The sequence below is a fragment of the Salmo salar genome, chromosome 07 (assembly GCF_965601325.2).
Source record: "Salmo salar chromosome 07, fSalSal1, whole genome shotgun sequence".
NCBI classification, from domain to species: Eukaryota; Metazoa; Chordata; class Actinopteri; order Salmoniformes; family Salmonidae; genus Salmo; species Salmo salar.
Window position 1 is genome coordinate 71,306,657 of NC_138297.1, and position 27,120 is coordinate 71,333,776.

At 42.6% G+C, this 27,120-nt stretch overlaps 1 protein-coding gene across 1 annotated transcript; it reads left to right on the top strand.

The window, feature by feature from the left end:
• Nucleotides 1-25,644, top strand: LOC145880076 (serine protease FAM111A). Its single transcript, XM_082978036.1, has 6 exons — nt 1-49; nt 3,799-3,827; nt 6,469-6,512; nt 8,737-8,799; nt 22,635-22,670; nt 22,897-25,644. Exons 3-6 carry the CDS (start codon nt 6,474-6,476, stop codon nt 24,646-24,648), a joined length of 1,890 nt encoding a protein of 629 aa, XP_082834162.1. The 5' UTR covers nt 1-49; nt 3,799-3,827; nt 6,469-6,473; the 3' UTR covers nt 24,649-25,644.
• Nucleotides 25,645-27,120: the final 1,476 nt, after the last annotated feature.

A 27,120-nucleotide genomic window follows, 5' to 3' on the forward strand; every position in this document is an offset into this window, starting at 1 on the left:
AACTTCCTCTTTCAACACAGATCTCAGATCAACCAACGCAGTAACACAGGTAGGTTACTAAACATTTATATAATACAGGTCGGTCTTGTTAGTGTTTATGTCTTTATATATATATATATATTACAATGAGAAGGGAAGGGTACAGGTCAGTCTTGTTAGTGTTTATGTCTTTATATATATATATATTACAATGAGAAGGGAAGGATACAGGTCAGTCTTGTTAGTGTTTAAGTCTTTATATATGTATATATATATATATATTATAATGAGAAGTGAAGGATACAGGTCAGTCTTGTTAGTGTTTATGTCTTTATATATATATATATTACAATGAGAAGGGAAGGATACAGGTCAGTCTTGTTAGTGTTTATGTCTTTATATATATATATATTACAATGAGAAGGGAAGGATACAGGTCAGTCTTGTTAGTGTTTATGTCTTTATATATATATATATATTACAATGAGAAGGGAAGGATACAGGTCAGTCTTGTTAGTGTTTATATCTTTATATATATATATATATATATATATATATTACAATGAGAAGGGAAGGATACAGGTCAGTCTTGTTAGTGTTTATATCTTTATATGCATATTACAATGAGAAGGGAAGGATACAGGTCAGTCTTGTTAGTGTTTATGTCTTTATATATATATATATATATTACAATGAGAAGGGAAGGATACAGGTCAGTCTTGTTAGTGTTTATGTCTATATATATATATATATATTACAATGAGAAGGGAAGGATACAGGTCAGTCTTGTTAGTGTTTATGTCTTTATATATATATATATTACAATGAGAAGGGAAGGGTACAGGTCAGTCTTGTTAGTGTTTATGTCTTTATATATATATATATTACAATGAGAAGGGAAGGGTACAGGTCAGTCTTGTTAGTGTTTATGTCTATATATATATATATATATATATTACAATGAGAAGGGAAGGGTACAGGTCAGTCTTGTTAGTGTTTATGTCTATATATATATATATATATATATTACAATGAGAAGGGAAGGATACAGGTCAGTCTTGTTAGTGTTCATGATTTTATATATATATATATATATATTACAATGAGAAGGGAAGGGTACAGGTCAGTCTTGTTAGTGTTTAAACCATTTTAAACCATGATAATATGAAACATGTACAGGGATTAAAGTGTGTTTGACTAAATGTTCCAAAACAAAATGTGGTCCCCATTTAAATGACTTTTGACCAATCATGACAACTGAAAACTATTCTACTTGTGAAGAGAGAACCCATGTTATAATTGATATGTTGTTGTGTATCTTTTAGTTCAAACTGTAAACTTTGTTTAGTTGAGTCCATGGATTCATGTTGAATCCTGTTGGGGGGGCTTTTAGTTGAGTCCATGAATTTATGTTGAATCCTGTTGGGGGGGCTTTTAGTTGAGTCCATTAATTTATGTTGAATCCTGTTGGGGGGGCTTTTAGTTGAGTCCATGAATTCATGTTGAATCCTGTTGGGGGGGCTTTTAGTTGAGTCCATGAATTCATGTTGAATCCTTTTGGGGGGGCTTTTAGTTGAGTCCATGAATTTATGTTGAATCCTGTTGGGTCGGGCTTTTAGTTGAGTCCATGAATTTATGTTGAATCCTGTTGGGTCGGGCTTTTAGTTGAGTCCATGAATTCATGTTGAATCCTGTTGGGGGGGCTTTTAGTTGAGTCCATGAATTTATGTTGAATCCTGTTGGGTCGGGCTTTTAGTTGAGTCCATGAATTTATGTTGAATCCTGTTGGGTCGGGCTTTTAGTTGAGTCCATGAATTTATGTTGACTCCTGTTGGGTCGGGCTTTTAGTTGAGTCCATGAATTCATGTTGAATCCTGTTGGGGGGGCTTTTAGTTGAGTCCATGAATTCATGTTGAATCCAGTTGGGGGGGCTTTTAGTTGAGTCCATGAATTCATGTTGAATCCTGTTGGGGGGGCTTTTAGTTGAGTCCATGAATTTATGTTGAATCCTGTTGGGTCGGGCTTTTAGTTGAGTCCATGAATTCATGTTGAATCCAGTTGGGTCGGGCTTTTAGTTGAGTCCATGAATTCATGTTGTATCCTGTTGGGGGGGCTTTTAGTTGAGTCCATGAATTTATGTTGTATCCTGCTGGGTGTTCCCCACTCTTGTTTTAACCCCTGTGCACATGGATATATTCTTAGCTAAGGAATGTTTTTCATCTGTGGTGTTTATCCAGGAACGATAGCATTAGCATGGTGGAAACAAAGAAAAAACCTATGGAAAATGCTAACAGAGAACTGTCTTAGTTATAACTGTCTTGAGGGCTAAAGCTGTTTCTAGAACCTGTTCAGGTGACTTCATGATTCATACTTAGGAATGTGATCTAGCATGATTACTCTATTTTAGTGCTGTGATGAGATGTATGGAAGCTATTTGAATTGAATAGACTGAAACCGGTTGGTTTAGGGTGGGGCATGACGGTGTGCAGGTGAACACAACAGCAGAACATGGTCTATTGTAGAACATCCACAGATAGACTAGTCTAAAGTGTTACCCATGAAGGCTGTAGCTGTTAACAACAAACATTGAGCCATTATCTTACGTCAGATAGCTTGACGATTTCATCTGCTCTGACATACTGTATTAACTTTATTTGATCAAAGATCAAGAGCGTTTGAATCCCAACAGAACACAGGACATCTCCAACAGAACACAGGACATCCTCAACGGAACACAGACCATCTCCAACAGAACACAGACCATCCCCAACAGAACACAGACCATCCCCAACAGAACACAGACCATCCCCAACAGAACACAGACCATCCCCAACAGAACACAGACCATCTCCAACAGAACACAGACCATCCCCAACAGAACACAGACCATCCCCAACAGAACACAGACCAACCCCAACAGAACACAGACCATCCCCAACAGAACACAGACCATCCCCAACAGAACACAGACCATCTCTAACAGAACACAGACCATCCCCAACAGAATACAGACCATCCTCAACGGAACACAGACCATCAGTGAAGAGTACACGGCATAAAATAATGAAGGATCTCAATTGCGTTTCCTTGGTTCCTTGCATCCTCTCTCCTCGCCTCTTTTTCAAAACCCATTGGATTAGTTTAAATTTCTTTTATTTTTTATTTAACCTTTATTTAACTAGGCAAGTCAGTTAAGAACACATTATTATTTTACAATGACGGCCTACACCATCAAAACCCTCCCCTAACCCAGACGACGCTGGGCCAATTGTGCGTCGCCCTATGGGACTCCCAATCCCAGCCGGTTGTGATACAGCCTGGATTCGACCCAGGGACTGTAGTGAAGCCTCTAGCACTGAAATGCAGTGCCTTAGATTGATGCGCCACTCGGGAACCCGAGAAGGTGCGTCACTTGCCACCAACAGATGGTGGCGAGGAAAGATGACAAGAGCAATTAATTAATCAATTAAGGAAATGCTATTTAAATGTAAAGGTCAACAGGAGTTCTCCCTATGAGCACAAGACATTGAAAATATATTTTTGGGGTTGAAAAGACTTAAAAAGACATTGAAAAACAAGACATCTTTCAACCATATTTTGCTGGTATTTCTCTTCCTCAAACACCAAGACAATACCATCATCATAATCGATTCTGTTGAATGGTTTTCCTTTGAGCCCGTCCATTGGGTAAACACCTGGTTTAACCAGTACCATTCCGCAGGTTGTGTCTATTAATATTCATCATTGTACAGGTATAAAAACATACGTACGCAAGTATAAAAGCGATGATCACTGCCACAACTTCCTCTTTCAACACAGATCTCAGATCAACCAACGCAGTAACACAGGTAGGTTACTAAACATTTATATAATACCGGTCGATCTTGTTCGTGTTTAAGTCTTTATATATATATATATATATATATATATATATATATATATATATATATATATATATATATATTACAATGAGAAGGGAAGGATACAGGTCGGTCTTGTTAGTGTTTATATCTATATATATATATTACAATGAGAAGGGAAGGATACAGGTCGGTCTTGTTAGTGTTTATATCTATATATATATATATATATATATATATATATATATATATATATATATTACAATGAGAAGGGAAGGGTACAGGTCAGTCTTGTTAGTGTTTATGTCTTTATATATATATATATATTACAATGAGAAGGGAAGGGTACAGGTCAGTCTTGTTAGTGTTTATGTCTTTATATATATATATATATTACAATGAGAAGGGAAGGGTACAGGTCAGTCTTGTTAGTGTTTATATCTTTATATATATATATATATATTACAATGAGAAGGGAAGGATACAGGTCAGTCTTGTTAGTGTTTATATCTTTATATATATATATATATTACAATGAGAAGGGAAGGATACAGGTCAGTCTTGTTAGTGTTTATATCTTTATATATATATATATATATTACAATGAGAAGGGAAGGGTACAGGTCAGTCTTGTTAGTGTTTATATCTTTATATATATATATATATTACAATGAGAAGGGAAGGATACAGGTCAGTCTTGTTAGTGTTTATGTCTTTATATATATATATATATATATTACAATGAGAAGGGAAGGGTACAGGTCAGTCTTGTTAGAGTTTATGTCTTTATATATATATATATATATATATATATATATATATATATATATATATATATATATATATATATATATATATATTACAATGAGAAGGGAAGGGTACAGGTCAGTCTTGTTAGTGTTTATATCTATATATATATATATATATATATATATTACAATGAGAAGGGAAGGATACAGGTCAGTCTTGTTAGTGTTTATGTCTTTATATATATATATATTACAATGAGAAGGGAAGGATACAGGTCAGTCTTGTTAGTGTTTATGTCTATATATATATATATATTACAATGAGAAGGGAAGGATACAGGTCAGTCTTGTTAGTGTTTATGTCTATATATATATATATATATTACAATGAGAAGGGAAGGATACAGGTCAGTCTTGTTAGTGTTTATATCTTTATATATATATATATATATATTACAATGAGAAGGGAAGGGTACAGGTCAGTCTTGTTAGTGTTTATATCTTTATATATATATATATATTACAATGAGAAGGGAAGGATACAGGTCAGTCTTGTTAGTGTTTATGTCTTTATATATATATATATATATTACAATGAGAAGGGAAGGGTACAGGTCAGTCTTGTTAGAGTTTATGTCTTTATATATATATATATATATATATATATATATATATATATATATATATTACAATGAGAAGGGAAGGGTACAGGTCAGTCTTGTTAGTGTTTATGTCTTTATATATATATATATATATATTACAATGAGAAGGGAAGGGTACAGGTCAGTCTTGTTAGTGTTTATGTCTTTATATATATATATTACAATGAGAAGGGAAGGATACAGGTCAGTCTTGTTAGTGTTTATGTCTTTATATATATATATATTACAATGAGAAGGGAAGGATACAGGTCAGTCTTGTTAGTGTTTATGTCTTTATATATATATATATTACAATGAGAAGGGAAGGGTACAGGTCAGTCTTGTTAGTGTTTATGTCTTTATATATATATATATTACAATGAGAAGGGAAGGATACAGGTCAGTCTTGTTAGTGTTCATGTCTTTATATCAGGTCATTATATTAATACAATTATAATGAGTTGATGCATGTACAGGGAGGAAACTGTATTTCAAAAAAAAAATTATTGATAGTAGTTACAGTCTTGTCTCATCACTATAACTTCTGTACGGACTCAGGAGAGGCAAAGTGGAGAGCCATGCGTCCTCCGAAACACAACCCAACCAAGCCGCACTGCTTCTTGACACAACACACAGACAACACAGAAGCCAGCCACACCAATGTGACACCATACACCTGGCGACCGTGTCAGCATGCACTGCACCCAGCCCGCCACAGGAGTCACTAGTGTGCAATGAGACAAGGACATCCCTGCCAGCCAAACCCTCCCCTAACCCAAACGACACTGGGCCAATTGTGCACCGCCCCATCGGCCTCCCAGTTACGGCCGGCTGCAACAGAGCCTGGGCTCAAACCCAGAATCTCTGGTGGCACAGCTAGCACTGCAATGCAGTGCCTTAGACCACTGCGCCACCCAGGAGGCCCATCAGTTCTTGAATGAATTGTTTTCACTTGTGTCTGCCAGTCACTTCTAATTGGAGAATAAATAAACCTACAAGCTGTAGGCTACTATACAATCACAACTTACTTTGCAACTAGTTGGAAACAACTTAACTCATTGAGTGCCATTGGAACTGACAATACAGTAGGCGTGTTGTGTCTGTTTTACAAGCCGAAGACAGAAGAAAGGTGCTGGTGTATCTTGTAGTATTTTGTTGTTTATTAAAAACCCTGCAACCTACCTGTTATTGTCAACCATAAAATATCAAATAATATTTTTTTAAATAATGATTTCACAGGTCCAATGGCAGCCATGGTGAAATCTGAGCCTCTTGATGGCAATGTAAGTTAATACATGTATTTGTGTAAAATAAGTAATTTTTGTTTTAGTTGCAATCTATGCATGCCTTTTGATGGGTCACATAATAAAGCCTCATATTTACTTTTTTTTATAAAATCAAAGTTGTTGTTCAGGATGGCTGATAGTAATGACAACTATTAGAGCACTTGGCTACCTGCCACCCCAAACATGACCAAAAGTATGTGGACACCTGCTCGTTGAACATCTCATTCCAAAATCATGGGCATTAATATGGAGTTGGTGCCCCCTTTGCTGCTATAACAGCCTCCACTCTTCTGGGAAGGCTTTCCACTAGATGTTGGAACATTGCTGCGGGGACTTGCTTCCATTCAGCCACAAGAGCATTAGTATGGTTGGGCACTGATGTTGGGCGATTAGGCCTGGCTCGCAGTCAGCGTTACAATTCATCCCAAAGGTGTTCGATGGGGTTGAGGTCAGGGCTCTGTGCAGGCCAGTCAAGTTCTTCCACACCGACCTCAACAAACCATTTCTGTATGTACCAAGCTTTGTGCACGGAGGCATTGTCATGCTGAAACAGGAAAGGGCCTTCTCTAAACTGTTGCCACAAAAGTTGGAAGCACAGAATCGTCTAGAATGTCATTGTATGTTGTGGCGTTAAGATTTCCCTTCACTGGAACTAAGGGGCCCGAACCATGACAAACAGCCCCAGAACATTATTCTTATCACGTTTAGGTAAGACCCAGATGCAGACGGTGTAGAAGTAACAAGACTTTATTCCAACAACAGGGGCAGGCAAACAACAGGTCAAGGCAGGCAGGGCTCAATAATCCAGAGAGGGTGTAAAGGGTCCAGAACGGCGGGTAGTCTCAGGGTCACGGCAGGCAGGGGTCAGTAATACAGACCGGGGGGGGAGGTACAAAACGACAGGCAGGCTCAGGGTCAGGGCAGGCAGAAACATCAAAACCGGGAAGGACTAGAAAACAAGAGCAGGAAAACAGGCAGGAGCAGGGAAACAAACGCTGGTAGGTTTGACGAACTAAAGGAACTGGCAATAGACAAACAGAGAACACAGGTATGAATCCACAGGGGATAATGGAGAAGATGGGCAACACCTGGAGGGGGGTGGAGACAATCACAAAGACAGGTGAAACAGATCAGGGTGTGACAATTCTTCCTCCACCAAACTTTACAGTTGGCACTATGCATTCGGGCAGGTAGTGTTGTCCTGGCATCTGCCAAACCCAGATTAGTCCGTCGGACTGCCAGGTGGTGAAGATGGTGATTCATCAGATGGTGATTCATCACTCCAGAGAACGCGTTTCCACTGCTCCAGAATCAATTGGTGGCGAGCTTTACACCACTCCAGCCAACGCTTGGCATTGCACATGGTGATCTTAGGCTTGTGTGTGGCTGTTCGGCCATAGAAACCCATTTCATGAAGCTCCCGACGAACAGTTCTTGAGCTGACGTTGCTTCCAGAGGCAGTTTGGAACTCTAGTGAGTGTTACAACCGAGGACAGACAATTTTTCTGTGTTCCGTTCTGTGAGCTTGTGTGGCCTACCACTTCGCAGCTGAGCCGTTGTTGCTCCTAGATGTTTCCACTTCACAATAACAGCACTTACAGTTGACTGGGGAAGCTCTAGCAGGGCAGACATTTTGACAAACTGACTTGTTGGAAAGGTGGCATCCTATGACGGTGCCATGTTGAAAGTCACTGAGCTATTCAGTATGGGCCATTCTACCACCAATGTTTGTCTATGGAGATTGAATGGCTTTTTGCTCAATTTTATACACCAGTCAGTAACAGGTGTGGCTGAAATAGCCAAATCCACTAATTTGAAGGGGTATGCACATATTGTGGTGTATATATATAGTGTATGTTGAAGGAGTGTCCACATACTGCTGTATATATAGTGTATGTTGAAGGGGTGTCCACATACTGCTGTATATATAGTGTATGTTGAAGGTGTGTCCACATACTGCTGTATATATAGTGTATGTTGAAGGTGTGTCCACATACTGCTGTATATATAGTGTATGTTGAAGGTGTGTCCACATACTGCTGTATATATAGTGTATGTTGAAGGTGTGTCCACATACTGCTGTATATATAGTGTATGTTGAAGGGGTGTCCAGATACTTTTGGTCATGTAGTGTATGTGTATCCATATTATCATGATATTCTGAAAGTCCATATTGTATTTTCTTTAGAACCTTCAATCTCCTGTTATTTTTCTCTTCCAGGGTGATTCACTGTCAGATCAAATGGCTACAAAGATGAAGATAACTGAGCCTAATGATAGCATGGTCAGTATAATGTTTATAACACATTCATTTGTTTTCTACCATGAAGTATTGGTTTGATCAATATTATGTTTTGTTTTCAGCTAATAATATAAGAAAAAGATAATAGATCATTTTTTACAATTTTGTACATTTATTTTTTAAATGAGAAATGTATCTTTTGTGGCTAAAAGTGTCTGCTAAATGGAATATATTATATTATATTATAAAAGCACATGCTATATTGCTATGAATGAGCTGGAAACATACTGAGCTTTCAGAAAGTATTCATATCCCTTATCCCTTATGACTTATTCCACATTTCATTTTCAATACATTTGCAAAAATGTCTAAAAACATGTTTTCACTTTGTCATTATGGGGTATTGTGTGTAGATGGTTGAGAAAAAAACATAAAATGAATCAATTTTGAAATCAGGCTGTAACACAACAAAATGTGGAATTAGTCAACAGGTATGAATAGAATACTTTCTGAAGGCTCTGTAGCTCTAAATGATTCCACCATGAGTAGGAAGTCACTACTCTCCAGCAGGAAGTAGAGCCATACAAATGATACCAATAGTATGTATAAAATTTGCCATTTGTTAAGTATATTGCTTTTAAGTCATATAAAAAAAAATGTTTATTGCAAATCTACGATACAAATACTATAGATAAATACTATAGCTATGAGTTAAAATAAGTGCAATGAGTTTATTTCTGAATAGTCATGTATATATATTCAGTGTACACCTACAGGGCCTTCAGAAAGTATTCAGACCCCTTGACCTTTTCCACATTTTGTTACGTTACAGCCTCATTCTAAAAATTATTAAATTGTTTTTTTTCTCATCAATCTACAAACAATACCCCATAATGACAAAGCAAAGCCAGTTTTTTAGAAATGTTTGCTAATTTATAGAAAAATAAGAAATATCTCATTTACGTAAGTATTCAGACACTTTACTCAGTACTTTGTTGAAACACCTTTGGCAGCGATACAGCCTCAAGTCGTCTTGGGTATGGAGCTACAAGCTTGGCACACCTGTATTTGGGGAGTTTCTCACATTCTTCTCTGCAGATCCTCTCATGCTCTGTCAGATTGGATGGAGAGCGTCACTGCACAGCTATTTTCAGATCTCTCCAGAGATGTTAGATCGGATTCAAGTCCGGGTTCATGCTGGGCCACTCAAGGACATTCAGAGACTTGTCCCGAAACATTTCACCTTCTTTATTACTTTACCAAACATATCATAACATTAGTGATGGTCAAAATCTGTTACATTTGTCAACATCTAAATCAACATTTGGGCCATTTAGACAGCGTGTGTCCCTGCTATAGACAAGGGGAGAAGGACTAGGTAAAGGGTCTAAATCAACATTTGGGCCATTTAGACAGCGTGTGTCCCTGCTATAGACAAGGGGAGAAGGACTAGGTAAAGGGTCTAAATCAACATTTGGGCCATTTAGACAGATTGTGTCCCTGCTATAGACAAGGGGAGAAGGGCTATGTAAAGGGTCTAAATCAACATTTGGGCCATTTAGACAGATTGTGTCCCTGCTATAGACAAGGGGAGAAGGGCTATGTAAAGGGTCTAAATCAACATTTGGGCCATTTAGACAGATTGTGTCCCTGCTATAGACAAGGGGAGAAGGGCTATGTAAAGGGTCTAAATCAACATTTGGGCCATTTAAACAGATTGTGTCCCTGCTATAGACAAGGGGAGAAGGGCTATGTAAAGGGTCTAAATCAACATTTGGGGTATTTAGACAGCGTGTGTCCCTGCTATAGACAAGGGGAGAAGGACTATGTAAAGGGTCTAAATCAACATTTGGGCCATTTAGACAGCGTGTGTCCCTGCTATAGACAAGGGGAGAAGGACTATGTAAAGGGTCTAAATCAACATTTGGGCCGTTTAGACAGCGTGTGTCCCTGCTATAGACAAGGGGAGAAGGACTATGTAAAGGGTCTAAATCAACATTTGGGCCATTTAGACAGCGTGTGTCCCTGCTATAGACAAGGGGAGAAGGGCTATGTAAAGGGTCTAAATCAACATTTGGTCCATTTAGACAGCGTGTGTCCCTGCTATAGACAAGGGGAGAAGGGCTATGTAAAGGGTCTAAATCAACATTTGGGCCATTTAGACAGCGTGTGTCCCTGCTATAGACAAGGGGAGAAGGACTATGTAAAGGGTCTAAATCAACATTTGGGCCATTTAGACAGCGTGTGTCCCTGCTATAGACAAGGGGAGAAGGGCTATGTAAAGGGTCTAAATCAACATTTGGTCCATTTAGACAGCGTGTGTCCCTGCTATAGACAAGGGGAGAAGGACTATGTAAAGGGTCTAAATCAACATTTGGGCCATTTAGACAGCGTGTGTCCCTGCTATAGACAAGGGGAGAAGGGCTATGTAAAGGGTCTAAATCAACATTTGGGCCATTTAGACAGCGTGTGTCCCTGCTATAGACAAGGGGAGAAGGGCTATGTAAAGGGTCTAAATCAACATTTGGGCCATTTAGACAGTGTGTGTCCCTGCTATAGACAAGGGGAGAAGGACTAGGTAAAGGGTCTAAATCAACATTTGGGCCATTTAAACAGCGTGTGTTACTCCTATAGACAAGGGGAGAAGGGCTATGTAAAGGGTCTAAATCAACATTTGGGCCATTTAGACAGCGTGTGTCCCTGCTATAGACAAGGGGAGAAGGGCTAGGTAAAGGGCTCCATTTTGTTGTTCTGTAGCATATGCAATGTGTCTGTGTAACGTCAACACAGGGAGTCAGGAAGCAGGTGCAGTGAGTTTAATAATAACGAACATGGAACGATACAAAACAAGAGAAACGTCTGACAAGGAAACAACCAATACTACCTGCTGACTGATAATAACAGAGTGCAATATAAAGGGTAAGTAATCTTGAAGTAATGAAGTCCAGGTGTGACTGATAACAACAGAGTGCAATGTAAAGGGTAAGTAATCGTGAAGTAATGAAGTCCAGGTGTGACTGATGATGAGACGCAGGTGTGTGTAAAGATGGGTTGCCAGAACCACTGGTTAGTAGACCGGCAACGTCGAGCACCGGAGAGGGGAAGTAGACATAACATTACCCCCTGATGCGCGACTCCAGCATCAGTCCTCAGGACGGTGGAATTCTCGGATTATGTTGGGATCTAGAATGTCGTCCACCGGAACCCCGTACCGCTCCATGACGTTGGGAGTCCAGGAGTGATCTGACGGCATAGGCGGGGCTCCCCTCGATGTCCAAGGGAGGCGGAGGGATGTCATGAGGGACGGCATCAGCCAGGGAACTAGGAACCACCGGCCTGAGGAGGGAAAAATTAAAAGATGGTGAGATTGGGGAGTTGTAATCTGTAAATTACCTTGTTGACCCTCCGGAGGACCTTGAACGGCCCCACAAACCAGGGACTCAGCTTCTTACAGGGCAGGCGGAGCGGGAGGATCCTGGTGGAGAGCCAGACGTGATCACCAGGATGGAACAGTGGAGCCTCACTGCGGTGGTGATCCGCCTGGTTTTTCTGACGGCAGGATGGCGCGCTGGAGTCTCACGTGGGCATCGTTCCATACCTCTTCTGCGCACCTGAACCACACGTTCACCGCAGGAGCGTCGGTCTGGCTCAGGGTCCACGGAGCCAGGGGCCGGCTGATAGCCCAGAACACACTGGAAGGGAGTCAGCCCGGTGGGAGTGTCGCAATGAATTCTGGGTGTATTCAGCCCAAGTAAGGAATCGTGACCACTCCCCCTGCAGGTCCTGGCAGTGACTCCTCAGGAACCTCCCCAGCTCCTGGTTCCTCCTCGCCACCTGCCCGTTAGATTGAAGCCGGTACCCGGAAGTGAGGCTGACCGTGACCCCCAGCTTCTCCATGAAAGCCTTCCATACACGTGATGTGAATTGGGGTCCACGATCGGAGAGTATATCCTCTAGAAGGCCATAGTACTGGAAGACCTGCTGGAACAGTGCCTCAGAGACCTGGAGAGCAGTAGGGAGACCAGAGAGAAGGATGAAACGGCATGATTTAGAGAATCTGTCCACAACCACCAAAATGGTGGTGAAACCATCAGAGGGGAGATCAGTGATGAAATGAAGATGAGACCAGGGACGCTGAGGCACGTGAAGGGGAAGGAGTTTCCCTGCTGGAGAGTGCAGGGGAGATTTAGATTGAGTACATACTGAACATGAGTTGACATAGTGTTCGACGTCCTGCACCAAAGTGGGCCACCAGTATTTCTCAGAAACGGATTGAGTGGTGCGGTTGATGCCTGGATGTCTAGCGGCGAGGGATGTGTGTGCCCAAGTCAGCAACCGATCTCTTACCCCCGTGGAGACGTAGATGTGCTCCGGAGGGCAGGTGGCAGGTTCCCTCTCCAGATCCTGGTGGATGTCCACATCTACATCCCAAAACACAGGGCCAATGATACGGACCGATTGATGGGCTGGCAGACACTCACTGGGCCCTCAACCAAATCAAATCAAATTTTATTGGTCACATACACATGGTTAGCAGATGTTATTGGTCACATACACATGGTTAGCAGATGTTATTGGTCACATACACATGGTTAGCAGATCCTATTGGTCACATACACATGGTTAGCAGATCCTATTGGTCACATACACAGGGTTAGCAGATCCTATTGGTCACATACACATGGTTAGCAGATCCTATTGGTCACATACACATGGTTAGCAGATCCTATTGGTCACATACACAGGGTTAGCAGATCCTATTGGTAACATACACATGGTTAGAAGATGTTAATGGTCACATACACATGGTTAGCAGATCCTATTGGTCACATACACATGGTTAGCGTTTACATTTACATTTAAGTCATTTAGCAGACGCTCTTATCCAGAGCGACTTACAAATTGGTGCATTCACCTTATGATATCCAGTGGAACAACCACTTTACAATAGTGCATCTAAATCTTTTAGGGGGGGGGGGGGGGTTAGAAGGATTACTTTACCCTATCCTAGGTATTCCTTAAAGATGTGGGGTTTCAGGTGTCTCCGGAAGGTGGTGATTGACTCCGCTGTCCTGGCGTCGTGAGGGAGCTTGTTCCACCATAGGGGTGCCAGAGCAGCGAACAGTTTTGACTGGGCTGAGCGGGAACTGTGCTTCCGCAGAGGTAGGGGGGCCAGCAGGCCAGAGGTGGATGAACGCAGTGCCCTCATTTGGGTGTAGGGACTGATCAGAGCCTGAAGGTACGGAGGTGCCGTTCCCCTCACGGCTCCGTAGGCAAGCACCATGGTCTTGTAGTGGATGCGAGCTTCAACTGGAAGCCAGTGGAGAGAGCGGAGGAGCGGGGTGACATGGGAGAACTTGGGAAGGTTGAACACCAGACGGGCTGCGGCGTTCTGGATGAGTTGTAGGGGTTTAATGGCACAGGCAGGGAGCCCAGCCAACAGCAAGTTGCAGTAATCCAGACGGGAGATGACAAGTGCCTGGATTAGGACCTGCGCCGCTTCCTGTGTGAGGCAGGGTCGTACTCTGCGAATGTTGTAGAGCATGAACCTACAGGATTGGGTCACCGCCTAGATGTTAGTGGAGAACGACAGGGTGTTGTCCAGGGTCACGCCAAGGTTCTTAGCACTCTGGGAGGAGGACACAATGGAGTTGTCAACCGTGATGGCGAGATCATGGAACGGGCAGTCCTTCCCCGGGAGGAAAAGCAGCTCCGTCTTGCCGAGGTTCAGCTTGAGGTGCTGATCCGTCATCCACACTGATATGTCTGCCAGACATGCAAAGATGCGATTCGCCACCTGGTTATCAGAAGGGGGAAAGGAGAAGATTAATTGTGTGTCGTCTGCATAGCAATGATAGGAGAGACCATGTGAGGATATGACAGAGCCAAGTGACTTGGTGTATAGCGAGAATAGGAGAGGGCCTAGAACAGAGCCCTGGGGGACACCAGTGGTGAGAGCACGTGGTGCGGAGACAGATTCTCGCCACGCCACCTGGTAGGAGTGACCTGTCAGGTAGGACGCAATCCAAGAGTGGGCCGCGCCGGAGATGCCCAACTCGGAGAGGGTGGAGAGGAGGATCTGGTGGTTCACAGTATCAAAGGCAGCAGATAGGTCTAAAAGGATGAGAGCAGAGGAGAGAGAGTTAGCTTTAGCAGTGTGGAGAGCCTCCGTGACACAGAGAAGAGCAGTCTCAGTTGAATGACCAGTCTTGAAACCTGACTGATCTGGATCAAGATGGTCATTCTGAGAGAGATAGCAAGAGAGCTGGCCAAGGACGTCACGCTCAAGAGTTTTGGATAGAAAAGAAAGAAGGGATACTGGTCTGTAGTTGTTGACATCGGAGGGATCGAGTGTAGGTTTTTTGAGAAGGGGTGCAACTCTCGCTCTCTTGAGGATGGAAGGGACGTATCCAGTGGTCAAGGATGAGTTGATGAACGAGGTGAGATAAGGGAGAAGGTCTCCGGAAATGGTCTGGAGGAGAGAGGAGGGGATAGGGTCAAGCGGGCAGGTTGTTGGGCGGCCGGCCGTCACAAGTCGCAAGATTTCATCTGGAGAGAGAGGGGAGAAAGAGGTCAAAGCATAGGGTAGGGCAATGTGAGCAGGACCAGTGGTAGGAAGTGGACCAGCGGTGTCGTTTGACTTAACAAATGAGGAGCGGATGTCGTCAACCTTCTTTTCAAAATGGTTGATGAAGTCATCCGCAGAGAGGGAGGAGGGGGGGGGATGATTCAAGAGGGAGGCGATGGTGGCAAAGAGCTTCCTAGGGTTAGAGGCAGATGCTTGGAATTTAGAGTGGTAGAAAGTGGCTTTAGCAGCAGAAACAGAAGAGGAAAATGTAGAGAGGAGGGAGTGAAAGGATGCCAGGTCCGCAGGGAGGCGAGTTTTCCTTCATTTCCGCTCGGCTGCCCGGAGCCCTGTTCTGTGAGCTCGCAATGAGTCGTCGAGCCACGGAGCAGGAGGGGAGGACCGAGCTGGCCGGGAGGATAGGGGACATAGAGAGTCAAAGGATGCAGAAAGGGAGGAGAGGAGGGTTGAGGAGGCAGAATCAGGAGATAGGTTGGAGAAGGCTTGAGCAGAGGGAAGAGATGATAGGATGGAAGAGGAGAGAGTAGCGGGAGAGAGAGAGCGAAGGTTGCGACGGCGCAATACCATCCGTGTAGGGGCAGAGTGAGAAGTGTTGGAGGAGAGCGAGAGGGAAAAGGATACAAGGTAGTGGTCGGAGACTTGGAGGGGAGTTGCAATGAGATTAGTGGAAGAACAGCATCTAGTAAAGATGAGGTCAAGCGTATTGCCTGCCTTGTGAGTAGGGGGGGAGGTGAGAGGGTGAGGTCAAAAGAGGAGAGGAGTGGAAAGAAGGAGGCAGAGAGGAATGAGTCAAAGGTAGACGTGGGGAGGTTAATGTCACCCAGAACTGTGAGGGGTGAGCCATCCTCAGGAAAGGAACTTATCAAGGCGTCAAGCTCATTGATGAACTCTCCAAGGGAACCTGGAGGGCGATAAATGATAAGGATGTTAAGCTTGAATGGGCTAGTAACTGTGACAGCATGGAATTCAAAGGACGAGATAGACAGATGGGTCAGGGGAGAAAGAGAGAATGTCCACTTGGGAGAGATGAGGATTCCAGTGCCACCACCCCGCTGGCCAGATGCTCTCGGGGTATGCGAGAACACGTGGTCAGACGAGGAGAGAGCAGTAGGAGTAGCAGTGTTATCTGTGGTAATCCATGTTTCCGTCAGCGCCAAGAAGTCGAGGGACTGGAGGGTAGCATAGGCTGAGATGAACTCTGCCGTGTTGGCCGCAGACCGGCAGTTCCAGAGGCTGCCGGAGACCTGGAACTCCACGTGGGTTGTGGGCGCGGGGGCCACCAGGTTAGAGTGGCAGCGGCCACGCGGTGTGAAGCGTTTGTATGGTCTGTGCAGAGGGGAGAGAACAGGGATAGACAGACACATAGTTGACAGGCTACAGAAGAGGCTACGCTAATGCAAAGGAGATTGGAATGACAAGTGGACTACACGTCTCGAATGTTCAGAAAGTTAACCTCTATGTGACCGGCGGGACGAATTCGTCCCACCTACGTAACATCCACTGCCAACCTGTGGCGCGATTTTCAAAATCTTCAAAATCCTATTACTTCAATTTCTCAAACATATGACTATTTTACAGCCATTTAAAGATAAGACTCTCGTTAATCTAACCACACTGTCCGATTTCAAAAAGGCTTTACAACGAAAGCAAAACATTAGATTATGTCAGCAGAGTACCAAGCCAGAAATAATCAGACACCCATTTTTCAAGCCAGCATATAATGTCACCAAAACCCAGAAGACAGCTAAATGCAGCACTCACCTTTGATGATCTTCATCAGATGACAACCCTAGGACATTATGTTATACAATACATGCATGTTTTGTTCAATCAAGTTCATATTTATATCAAAAACCAGCTTTTTACATTAGCATGTGACGTTCAGAACTAGCATACCCCCCGCAAACTTACGGGGAATTCGCTAACATTTTACTAAATTACTCACGATAAACGTTCACAAAAAGCATAACAATTATTTTAAGAATTATAGATACAGACCTCCTCTATGCACTCGATATGTCCGATTTTAAAATAGCTTTTTGGTGAAAGCACATTTTGCAATATTCTAAGTATATAGCCCAGGCATCACGGGCTCGCTATTTAGACACCCGGCAAGTTTAGCACTCACCATAATCATATTTACTATTATAAAAATGTCATTACCTTTTGTTGTCTTCGTCAGAATGCACACCCAGGACGTCTACTTCAATAACAAATGTTGGTTTGGTCCAAAATAATCCATCGTTATATCCGAATAGCGGCGTTTTGTTCGTGCGTTCCAGACACTATCCGAAATAGTAAAGAAGTGTCGCGCGCTTGGCGCAATTCCTGACAATAAAATTCAAAGTATTCAATTGCCGTACGTCGAAGCATGTCAACCGCTGTTTAAAATCAATTTTTACGTCATTTTTCTCGTAGAAAAGCGGTAAAATTCCGACAGGGAATCTCCTTTTCGGCAAACAGAGGAAAAAATCCCAAAGGCGGGGGCGGTCGGGGTCACGCGCATAAGCTAGTGTCTCTTGATGGGCCACTTGAGAAAGGCGATAATGTGTTTCAGCCTGGGGCTGGAATGACGACATTCTGTTTTTTCCCGGGCTATGAGAGCCTATGGACGACGTGGGAAGTGTCACGTTAGAGCAGAGATCCTTAGTAAATGATAGAGATGGCAAAGAAGTTCCAGAAATGGTCAGACAGGCCACTTCCTGTAAAGGAATCTCTCAGGTTTTGACCTGCCATTTGAGTTCTGTTATACTCACAGACACCATTCAAACAGTTTTAGAAAATTTAGGGTGTTTTCTATCCATATGTAATAAGTATATGCATATTCTAGTTACTGAGTAGGAGTGGTAACCAGATTAAATCGGGTATGTTTTTTATCCAGCCGTGTCAATGCTGCCCCCTAGCCCTAACAGGTTTTAAGCTTACGTTGCAAAAATCTTATTGACTAAAATGATACAGTTCTGCTGGCTGGTGGAGTAGGCTAGCTAGCAGTGGCTGCGTTGTTGACTGTTTGAAAGTGTAGCTGGCTAGGTAACCTCGATAGTTTCTGTACTACACCTTATCATGATACAAAGGCAACTATGTAGCTAGCTAACCTAGCACTAATCAAGACGTTCCTTTGTAATGTATTTAGTTTCTACAATGCTGCTCGTCGGTAAAAGTTGGCTAGGTTTGGAAAATGGCGTTGCGGAGGACGAAAATAGCTGGCTAGCTAACCTCGATAATTACTCTAAACTACACAATTATCTTTAATACAAAGACAGCAAAGACAACTGACAAAGACAACTATGTAGCTAGCTAACACTACACTAATCAAATCGTTCCGTTGTAATGAATTACTTTCTACAGTGCTGCTAGTCGGTAAAAGTTGGCTAGCTAGCAGTGGGTGTGGCGTGGTGTGGTGTTGACTAAGTGTGTTGACTAAGTTTGGAAAACGGCGTCGCGGCGGACAAAAATAGCTGGCTTGCTAACCTCGATAATTACTTTAAACTACACAATTATCTTTGATACAAAGACAGCTATGTAGCTAGCTAAAATTGCTCAGATCAAACAAATCAAACCGTTGTAATGTAATGAAATGTAATATTACCTGCGGAGCGAAGTGCAGCACGACCACTCACTCCAAACCCGGAAGTGACAGATCCTATTGGTCACATACACATGGTTAGCAGACCCTATTGGTCACATACACATGGTTAGCAGATGTTATTGGTCACACACATGGTTAGCAGATCCTATTGGTCACATACACATGGTTAGCAGATCCTATTGGTCACATACAAATGGTTAGCAGATGTTATTGGTCACATACACAGGGTTAGCAGATCCTATTGGTCACATACACAGGGTTAGCAGATGTTATTGGTCACATACACATGGTTAGCAGACCCTATTGGTCACATACACATGGTTAGCAGATGTTATTGGTCACATACACATGGTTAGCAGATCCTATTGGTCACATACACATGGTTAGCAGATGTTATTGGTCACATACACATAGTTAGCAGACCCTATTGGTCACATACACATGGTTAGCAGATGTTATTGGTCACATACACATGGTTAGAAGATCCTATTGGTCACATACACATGGTTAGCAGATGTTATTGGTCACATACACATGGTTAGCAGATCCTATTGGTCACATACACATGGTTAGCAGATGTTATTGGTCACATACACATGGTTAGCAGATGTTTATGGTCACATACACAGGGTTAGCAGATCCTATTGGTCACATACACAGGGTTAGCAGATGTTATTGGTCACATACACATGGTTAGCAGATCCGATTGGTCACATACACATGGTTAGCAGACCCTATTGGTCACATACACATGGTTAGCAGATCCTATTGGTCACATACACATGGTTAGCAGATGTTATTGGTCACATACACATGGTTAGCAGACCCTATTGGTCACATACACATGGTTAGCAGATGTTATTGGTCACATACACATGGTTAGCAGATGTTTATGGTCACATACACAGGGTTAGCAGATCCTATTGGTCACATACACAGGGTTAGCAGATGTTATTGGTCACATACACATGGTTAGCAGATGTTATTGGTCACATACACATGGTTAGCAGATGTTAATGTGAGTGTAGCGAAATGCTTGTGCTTTTAGTTCCAACAGGGCAGTAATATCTAACAAGTAATCAAATAATTCCCCAACAACTACCTTATACACACAAGTGTAAAGGAATTAATTAGAATATGTACATATAAATATATGGATGAGCGATGGCCGAGCGGCATTGGCAAGATGCACTAGATGGTATAGAGTACAGTATATACATATGAGATGAATAATGTAAGATATGTAAACATTATATAAAGTGGCATTGTTTAAAGTGACTAGTGATACCTTTATTAAATCCATTTATTAAAATGGCCAGAGATTTGAGTCAGTATGTTGGCAGCAGCCACTCTATGTTAGTGATGGCTGTTTAACAGTCTGATGGCCTTGAGATAGAAGATGTTTTTCAGTCTCTCTGTCCCCGCTTTGATGCACCTGTACTGACCTCGTCTTCTGGATGATAGCGGGGTGAACAGGCAGTGGCTCGGGTGGTTGCTGTCCTTGATGATCTTTTTGGCCTTCCTGTGACATCGGGTGGTGTAGGTGTCCTGGAGGGCATGTAGTTTGACCCCGGTTATGCGTTGTGCAGACCTCACTACCCTCTGGAGAGTCTTGCGGTTGTGGGCGGAGCAGTTGCCATACCAGGCAGTGATACAGCCCGACAGGATGCTCTCGATTGTGCATCTGTTAAAGTTTGTGAGTGTTTTTGTTGACAAGCCAAATTTCTTCAGCCTCCTGAGGTTGAAGAGGCGCTGCTGCGCCTTCTTCACCACGCTGTCTGTGTGGGTGGACCATTTCAGTTTGTCCGTGATGTGTACGACGAGGAACTTAAAACTTTCCACCTTCTCCACTGCTGTCCCGTCGATGTGGATAGGGGGGTGCTCCCTCTGCTGTTTCCTGAAGTCCACCATCATCTCCTTTGTTTTGTTGACATTGAGTGTGAGGTTATTTTCCTGACACCACACTCCGAGTGCCCTCACCTCCCTGTAGGCTGTCTCGTCGTTGTTGGTAATCAGGCCCACTACTGTTGTGTCGTCAGCAAACTTTATGATTGAGTTGGAGGCGTGCGTGGCCACGCAGTCATGGGTGAACAGGGAGTACAGGAGAGGGCTGAGAACACACCTTTGTGGGGCCCCAGTGTTGAGGGTCAGCGGGGTGGAGATGTTGTTTCCTACCCATACCACCTGGGGATGGCACGTCAGGAAGTCGAGGGCGGGGTCAAGACCCATGGTCTCAAGCTGAGTTTGGAGGGTACTATGGTGTTGAGTGCTGAGCTGTAGTCAATGAACAGCATTCTTACATACAGTAGGTATTCCTCTTGTCCAGATGGGATAGGGCAGTGTGATTGCGATTGCGTCGTCTGTGGATCTATTGGGGCGGTAAGCAAATTGAAGGGGGTCTAGGGTGACAGGTAGGGCGGAGGTGATATGATCCTTAACTAGTCTCCATTACCTTCTATAGCTTGACCAAAAAGCCAGTTGCTTTATTGATTTACTACCATCTGGTTTAGACAGGACCTTTCCAGAAGTTGAGCGTGGGGCAGGTATGTTAGGTAGGCGGGCATTTATACAGTACCCTATATGTGCAGTGATCACCAACAGTCTCTGGTTTAGACGTGGTTGCCATAGCAGTAGGCTACTACACTATCACAACTGATTTTTCTAGATTCATTTAACCAAAGCTTAGCTGGTCATTGAGTACCATTGGATCTGGCTTGTTCTTGTGAACCACCGGTAGGGTGACTATTTTACAAGCCAAAGAGAGAAGGTACTGGTTTATCTTGTGTTTGGGTCTTTATTGAAAGCCCTCTCTGGGCCGTCTTCTTCCCTGTTCTTCTTCCGTCTACCTGTTCTCGGTCGTTCTCACAAGTAGAGTGCCTTTTGCCCTTTTTATATTTTAAGTAGAAGTGTGCATCAATATTGCATTTTAAAAGCCTGTTATATTAAATGAACTGTGCTTTGATATAGTCCCAAATGGAAAGTTCTATAAATCTGATTTTGCATAAAGATTTGCTAAAATAAAGACGCCATTTGTCCCTCCTCATGTTTTCTTTCTATTTCTAGGAACATTTTAACCCAAACATTACACCACGTTTTGACTATCATTGTTAAGCTTTTGTTGCTATGACAGTCATTTTTGAAGATGTTTCATTATATAACGTGATTAGTGATGAATTTACAATTTTCCCTAATTTCAAGATCAACCCTGGTACGTACGTGAACTGAACTCTCATTTGAAAATGGTGAAACTATTCCTTTATAAAAAATGTTTCAAAAGAAACATGAAACATCTAATAGTTATAGTGTAAAAAACAGGTGAGCTGGGGAAGGGGAAAGGGGATACCTAGTCAGCTGCTCGTTGCTACGTCATTTCACTGAGTCTACCTTTAACCTCTTGAGATGGGAAAACATGTGTCACGTTCTGACCAGTAAGGGGCTATTTGTTATTGTAGTTTGGTCAGGACGTGGCAGGGGGTATTTGTTTTATGTGGTTTGTACGTCATTTCACTGAGTCTACCTTTAACCTCTTGAGATGGGAAAACATGTTATTTTAGGAAGTTGAACGTGCTCTTTATGACAATGTTACAATTAGGTTAAACAAATTGTTATTGTTTTAAACCAAATTACCCAAGAGGCACTATTGATAGAATGACACCTCTTATCAACCAATGGACTTCATAATAATGTTGAATCATTTCACAGGTCCAAGTGGTGAAGTCTGAGCCGCTTAAGAGCAATGTAAGTGAAGTTATTTTAGTTTAAGCATGACTTTGATGGGTCACATAATAAAAGCATCATCAGCAATCAAGGACAGAGGGATCTTGTCTGTATATATTTATACTGTTTCTCAATATGATGAAAATATACTGCAGAGTATCTCAGAATACTTTATGCTCACCATTTTAGTAACATCAGTAACATGAGCATATTGATGCCAAAATCAATTTTCGATTTTCTTTTACAGATTAATCCAGAAACGAAACACAGTCACGTGTTCTTCTTCAGTTGCTCAACTCTTAACGTAACCAACGAGGAAATCTTGTGCACCAAACCTGGAACACTATTGAGAGCACTTAAAACGGGTTCATTCAAGGACAAGAAGACACTGAAAGGGAAAGACATTGTCATCAAGAGTTATAAGGGGTACATAGTGAAGCACTTTCCATGTTGGCTGATCAAAGAGAATGACCATCTCACTATTGAGATGGCCACATGTGCCACAGATGAAACTGCAGGGGACACAGATGAGGAAACAGACAATTATGTCACTTTCTCTATTGAGACAACAGGAGGGAAAAACAGCATATCAAAACCAATACTTAGAAACAAACATCTTCGGTCCTACGGACCTCTATGTATCTATGCAAAACAGGAGGATGAAGTGAAGAAGGCTCTACGAAATGATGGGCGCTTCTCTAACATTGTGTTTGAACAAAAATGTCAGCTCTCTGAGCGAATAACAGAGAGCAAGGTTTCAATGGGGCAAATAGTAAAAAACCTTAATAATCGAAGCTTTGCAATCTGTCTGACACAACTTAAGGAGGAAACGGACTCCACAATAAAAACCCTTGTAAACTCTGAAGGAGATAGAACACAGATGACTCCATCGACGCTAACAACTGAAACATCAGATGTAGGGGAGTCCTCTTCGAGAACAAAGCAGGAACGGAAAAGCAATCCCATGCCAGGCCATGGTGAAATATTGACGATCCTTCGCAACCAGTTTGATGATCTGGTGAAGCAGATGGAAAGTAGGAGGGAGGACAGCCAAAAGAAGACACTTCCTGAAGAGTTGGATCTGATGAAGCAGGAATTCGGGAAAATCAGACAGAAGTTCTCGGAGGTTCACAGAGTGAAGAAATTGATTAAACTTGGTGCCTCCGTTTGTCAGGTGATTGTTCAGGGTGTTCAGGGGACAGGCTTCGTGCTGTTTGATAACTACATCCTAACAAATGGACATTTGTTTGGTGAAAATGTAAGAAAAAACATGCAGCTGTTAGTTGACGTATCTGTGAAGTTCAACTATGAAAATCCAAATGGATCCGATGTGAACGTGATCAAAGCAAAAACCCTGCTGATCGACTTTCAACATGGACTTCAGGGAAAACATTACATGGACTATGCCATACTGGAGATGGAACCTCCGAAAAACAAGCAACAGAAAAAGGTCCCTCCTGGTCTCCTCCGTGAATATGGCCCAGTTCCAGCATGCGGTGGGGCCTGCCTCATTGGACACCCAGGTGGACTGGTGAAACAAATGGACCCCACCTCCATCATTGGCAGTGAAATAAGAGAGGAGGCTGCGAATAAATATAAACGGGAAAATGGACATGCAATCTTCACAATAAATGATGCCGTTGAAGGAAACAAAAAGCGCCACGAGGACGTGATGCAGGAGAACAAGGACGACTTTGTGACCTATAACACCTCCTTCTTCCATGGATCTTCTGGCTCTCCAGTCTTCGATGACCTTGGTCGAGTGTTTGGCATGCATACTGGTGGCTTTGACTATAAGGATAAGCGCACTCAGAGCACACAGAGTGTGTTAGAGTACGCCCTCCCTCTGTTCACCATATTACAGAACTTTGTCATCCGTTTGAAGGAGGACGACAATCAGGCAGTTTTGACAAGAGTTCAGGAAGAGGCACAGAAAAACCTCATCCTGTTTGAGGCTCTTTTCAAAACGTGTGGTCATGAGCCTATGGATATGTCGTAGGAGATTGTTGCAAATACAGCTAATACAATGCCACCCAGTGGTTGTCCTGGGAACAACACAACAATTCCACCCAGTGGTTGTCCAGGGAACAACACAACAATTCCACTCAGTGGTTGTCCTGGGAACAACACAACAACGCCACCCAGTGGTTGACCTGGGAACAACACAACAATGCCACCCAGTGGTTGACCTGGGAACAACACAACGTCTATTTAGAATTCAGAGGTAGGCTGCAAATACTGTAATGTCAGTATTTCTGTTCAACCATTCCACTAGTGCCTTTTGGGCATTGATAGATTACTTGTCCTAGGTCAAAGGTACATGTTTTTTTAATCATTTGTATTGTTTTATCTCTCATGCACCTTTGTTTTCTGTAATTCTCATCACCTGTTCCTTATGAAGTACGCTGCATTTCTGTGAAGCATGGTTTCCTTTGAAAAATAAACTTTGGTCTCAGTGGGCCTTCCCTGCAAAAATAAACATTTAATAGATTAAGACATCTACCTAGATCAGATTGTAACAATTTAAATATGGTTTTATTTTTGTTCTACATTTTGATCACTTGTCTTTGCTTTAACGTGTCTCAAAATATCATGTGGAATAGAGTCATGTTGAATAGTCATGGCTCACTACTTTTGTACTCTTCTGAGACGGTGACTTCCCAGTAACTTCAGGTCCTTTGTAGCTCAGTTGGTAGAGGATGGTTAGATTCCTGGGACCACCCATACTTACAAAACAATATTTTATGCAGTGTGACTGTAAGTCTCTTTGGATAAAAGCGTCTGCTAAATGGTATATTATTATATTACTTCATGGATCCATCATTCTGCTTTCTTGGTTTTGACAATGTAGCTTGTTAAAGTTAATCATGGATACAATGTGGTAACTATTATTACATTGGAATTCTGTATCATGTTGAAATTGTTATAACTCATGAAATGAAAACAACCATGCATAAAACTAGTGACAGACTAATCAATAAATGTGACAATTACAGCTTGCTTATTGCTTCTTATTGCAAGTGGACCAAACAATGGTGTGTCTGATCACATGACTGTGACCACACAATGGTGTGTCTGATCACATGACTGTGACCACACAATGGTGTGTCTGATCACATGACTGTGACCACACAATGGTGTGTCTGATCACATGACTGTGACCACACGATGGTGTGTCTGATCACATGACTGTGACCACACGATGGTGTGTCTGATCACATGACTGTGACCACACAATGGTGTGTCTGATCACATGACTGTGACCACACAATGGTGTGTCTGATCACATGACTGTGACCACACGATGGTGTGTCTGATCACATGACTGTGACCACACAATGGTGTGTCTGATCACATGACTGTGACCACACGATGGTGTGTCTGATCACATGACTGTGACCACACGATGGTGTGTCTGATCACATGACTGTGACCACACAATGGTGTGTCTGATCACATGACTGTGACCACACAATGGTGTGTCTGATCACATGACTGTGACCACACGATGGTGTGTCTGATCACATGACTGTGACCACACAATGGTGTGTCTGATCACATGACTGTGACCACACGATGGTGTGCCTGATCACATGACTGTGACCACACGATGGTGTGTCTGATCACATGACTGTGACCACACGATGGTGTGTCTGATCACATGACTGTGACCACACGATGGTGTGCCTGATCACATGACTGTGACCACACAATGGTGTGTCTGATCACATGACTGTGACCACACAATGGTGTGTTTGATCACATGACTGTGACCACACAATGGTGTGTCTGATCACATGACTGTGACCACACAATGGTGTGTCTGATCACATGACTGTGACCACACGATGGTGTGTCTGATCACATGACTGTGACCACACAATGGTGTGTCTGATCACATGACTGTGACCACACAATGGTGTGTCTGATCACATGACTGTGACCACACAATGGTGTTTGATCACATGACTGTGACCACACAATGGTGTGTCTGATCACATGACTGTGACCACACGATGGTGTGTCTGATCACATGACTGTGACCACACAATGGTGTGTTTGATCACATGACTGTGACCACACAATGGTGTGTCTGATCACATGACTGTGACCACACAATGGTGTGTCTGATCACATGACTGTGACCACACAATGGTGTCTGATCATTAAACGGGCAGAGACCATGGAACTTGAGGAGAAATAACATGAATCCATTTAGAGTCGACAGTAATATTGTCATCCTGCATTTGGTCTAATGTCCTGGCTGTAGAGCTTGTGATTTATATAGAAATATCTCCATGGTGATTTAGCCCTCAACTACAGCAGAGGAGGCAACCCGCTCTTCAACATTAGATTGGATGGTCTGCTCTAAACAGTACAAGGTGAGACAGTGGTACATGACTTTTACATAATCAAGTTTCAGTAAAGTGATAAATTAGCAGAATACTATGACATATACTGCATACAAATA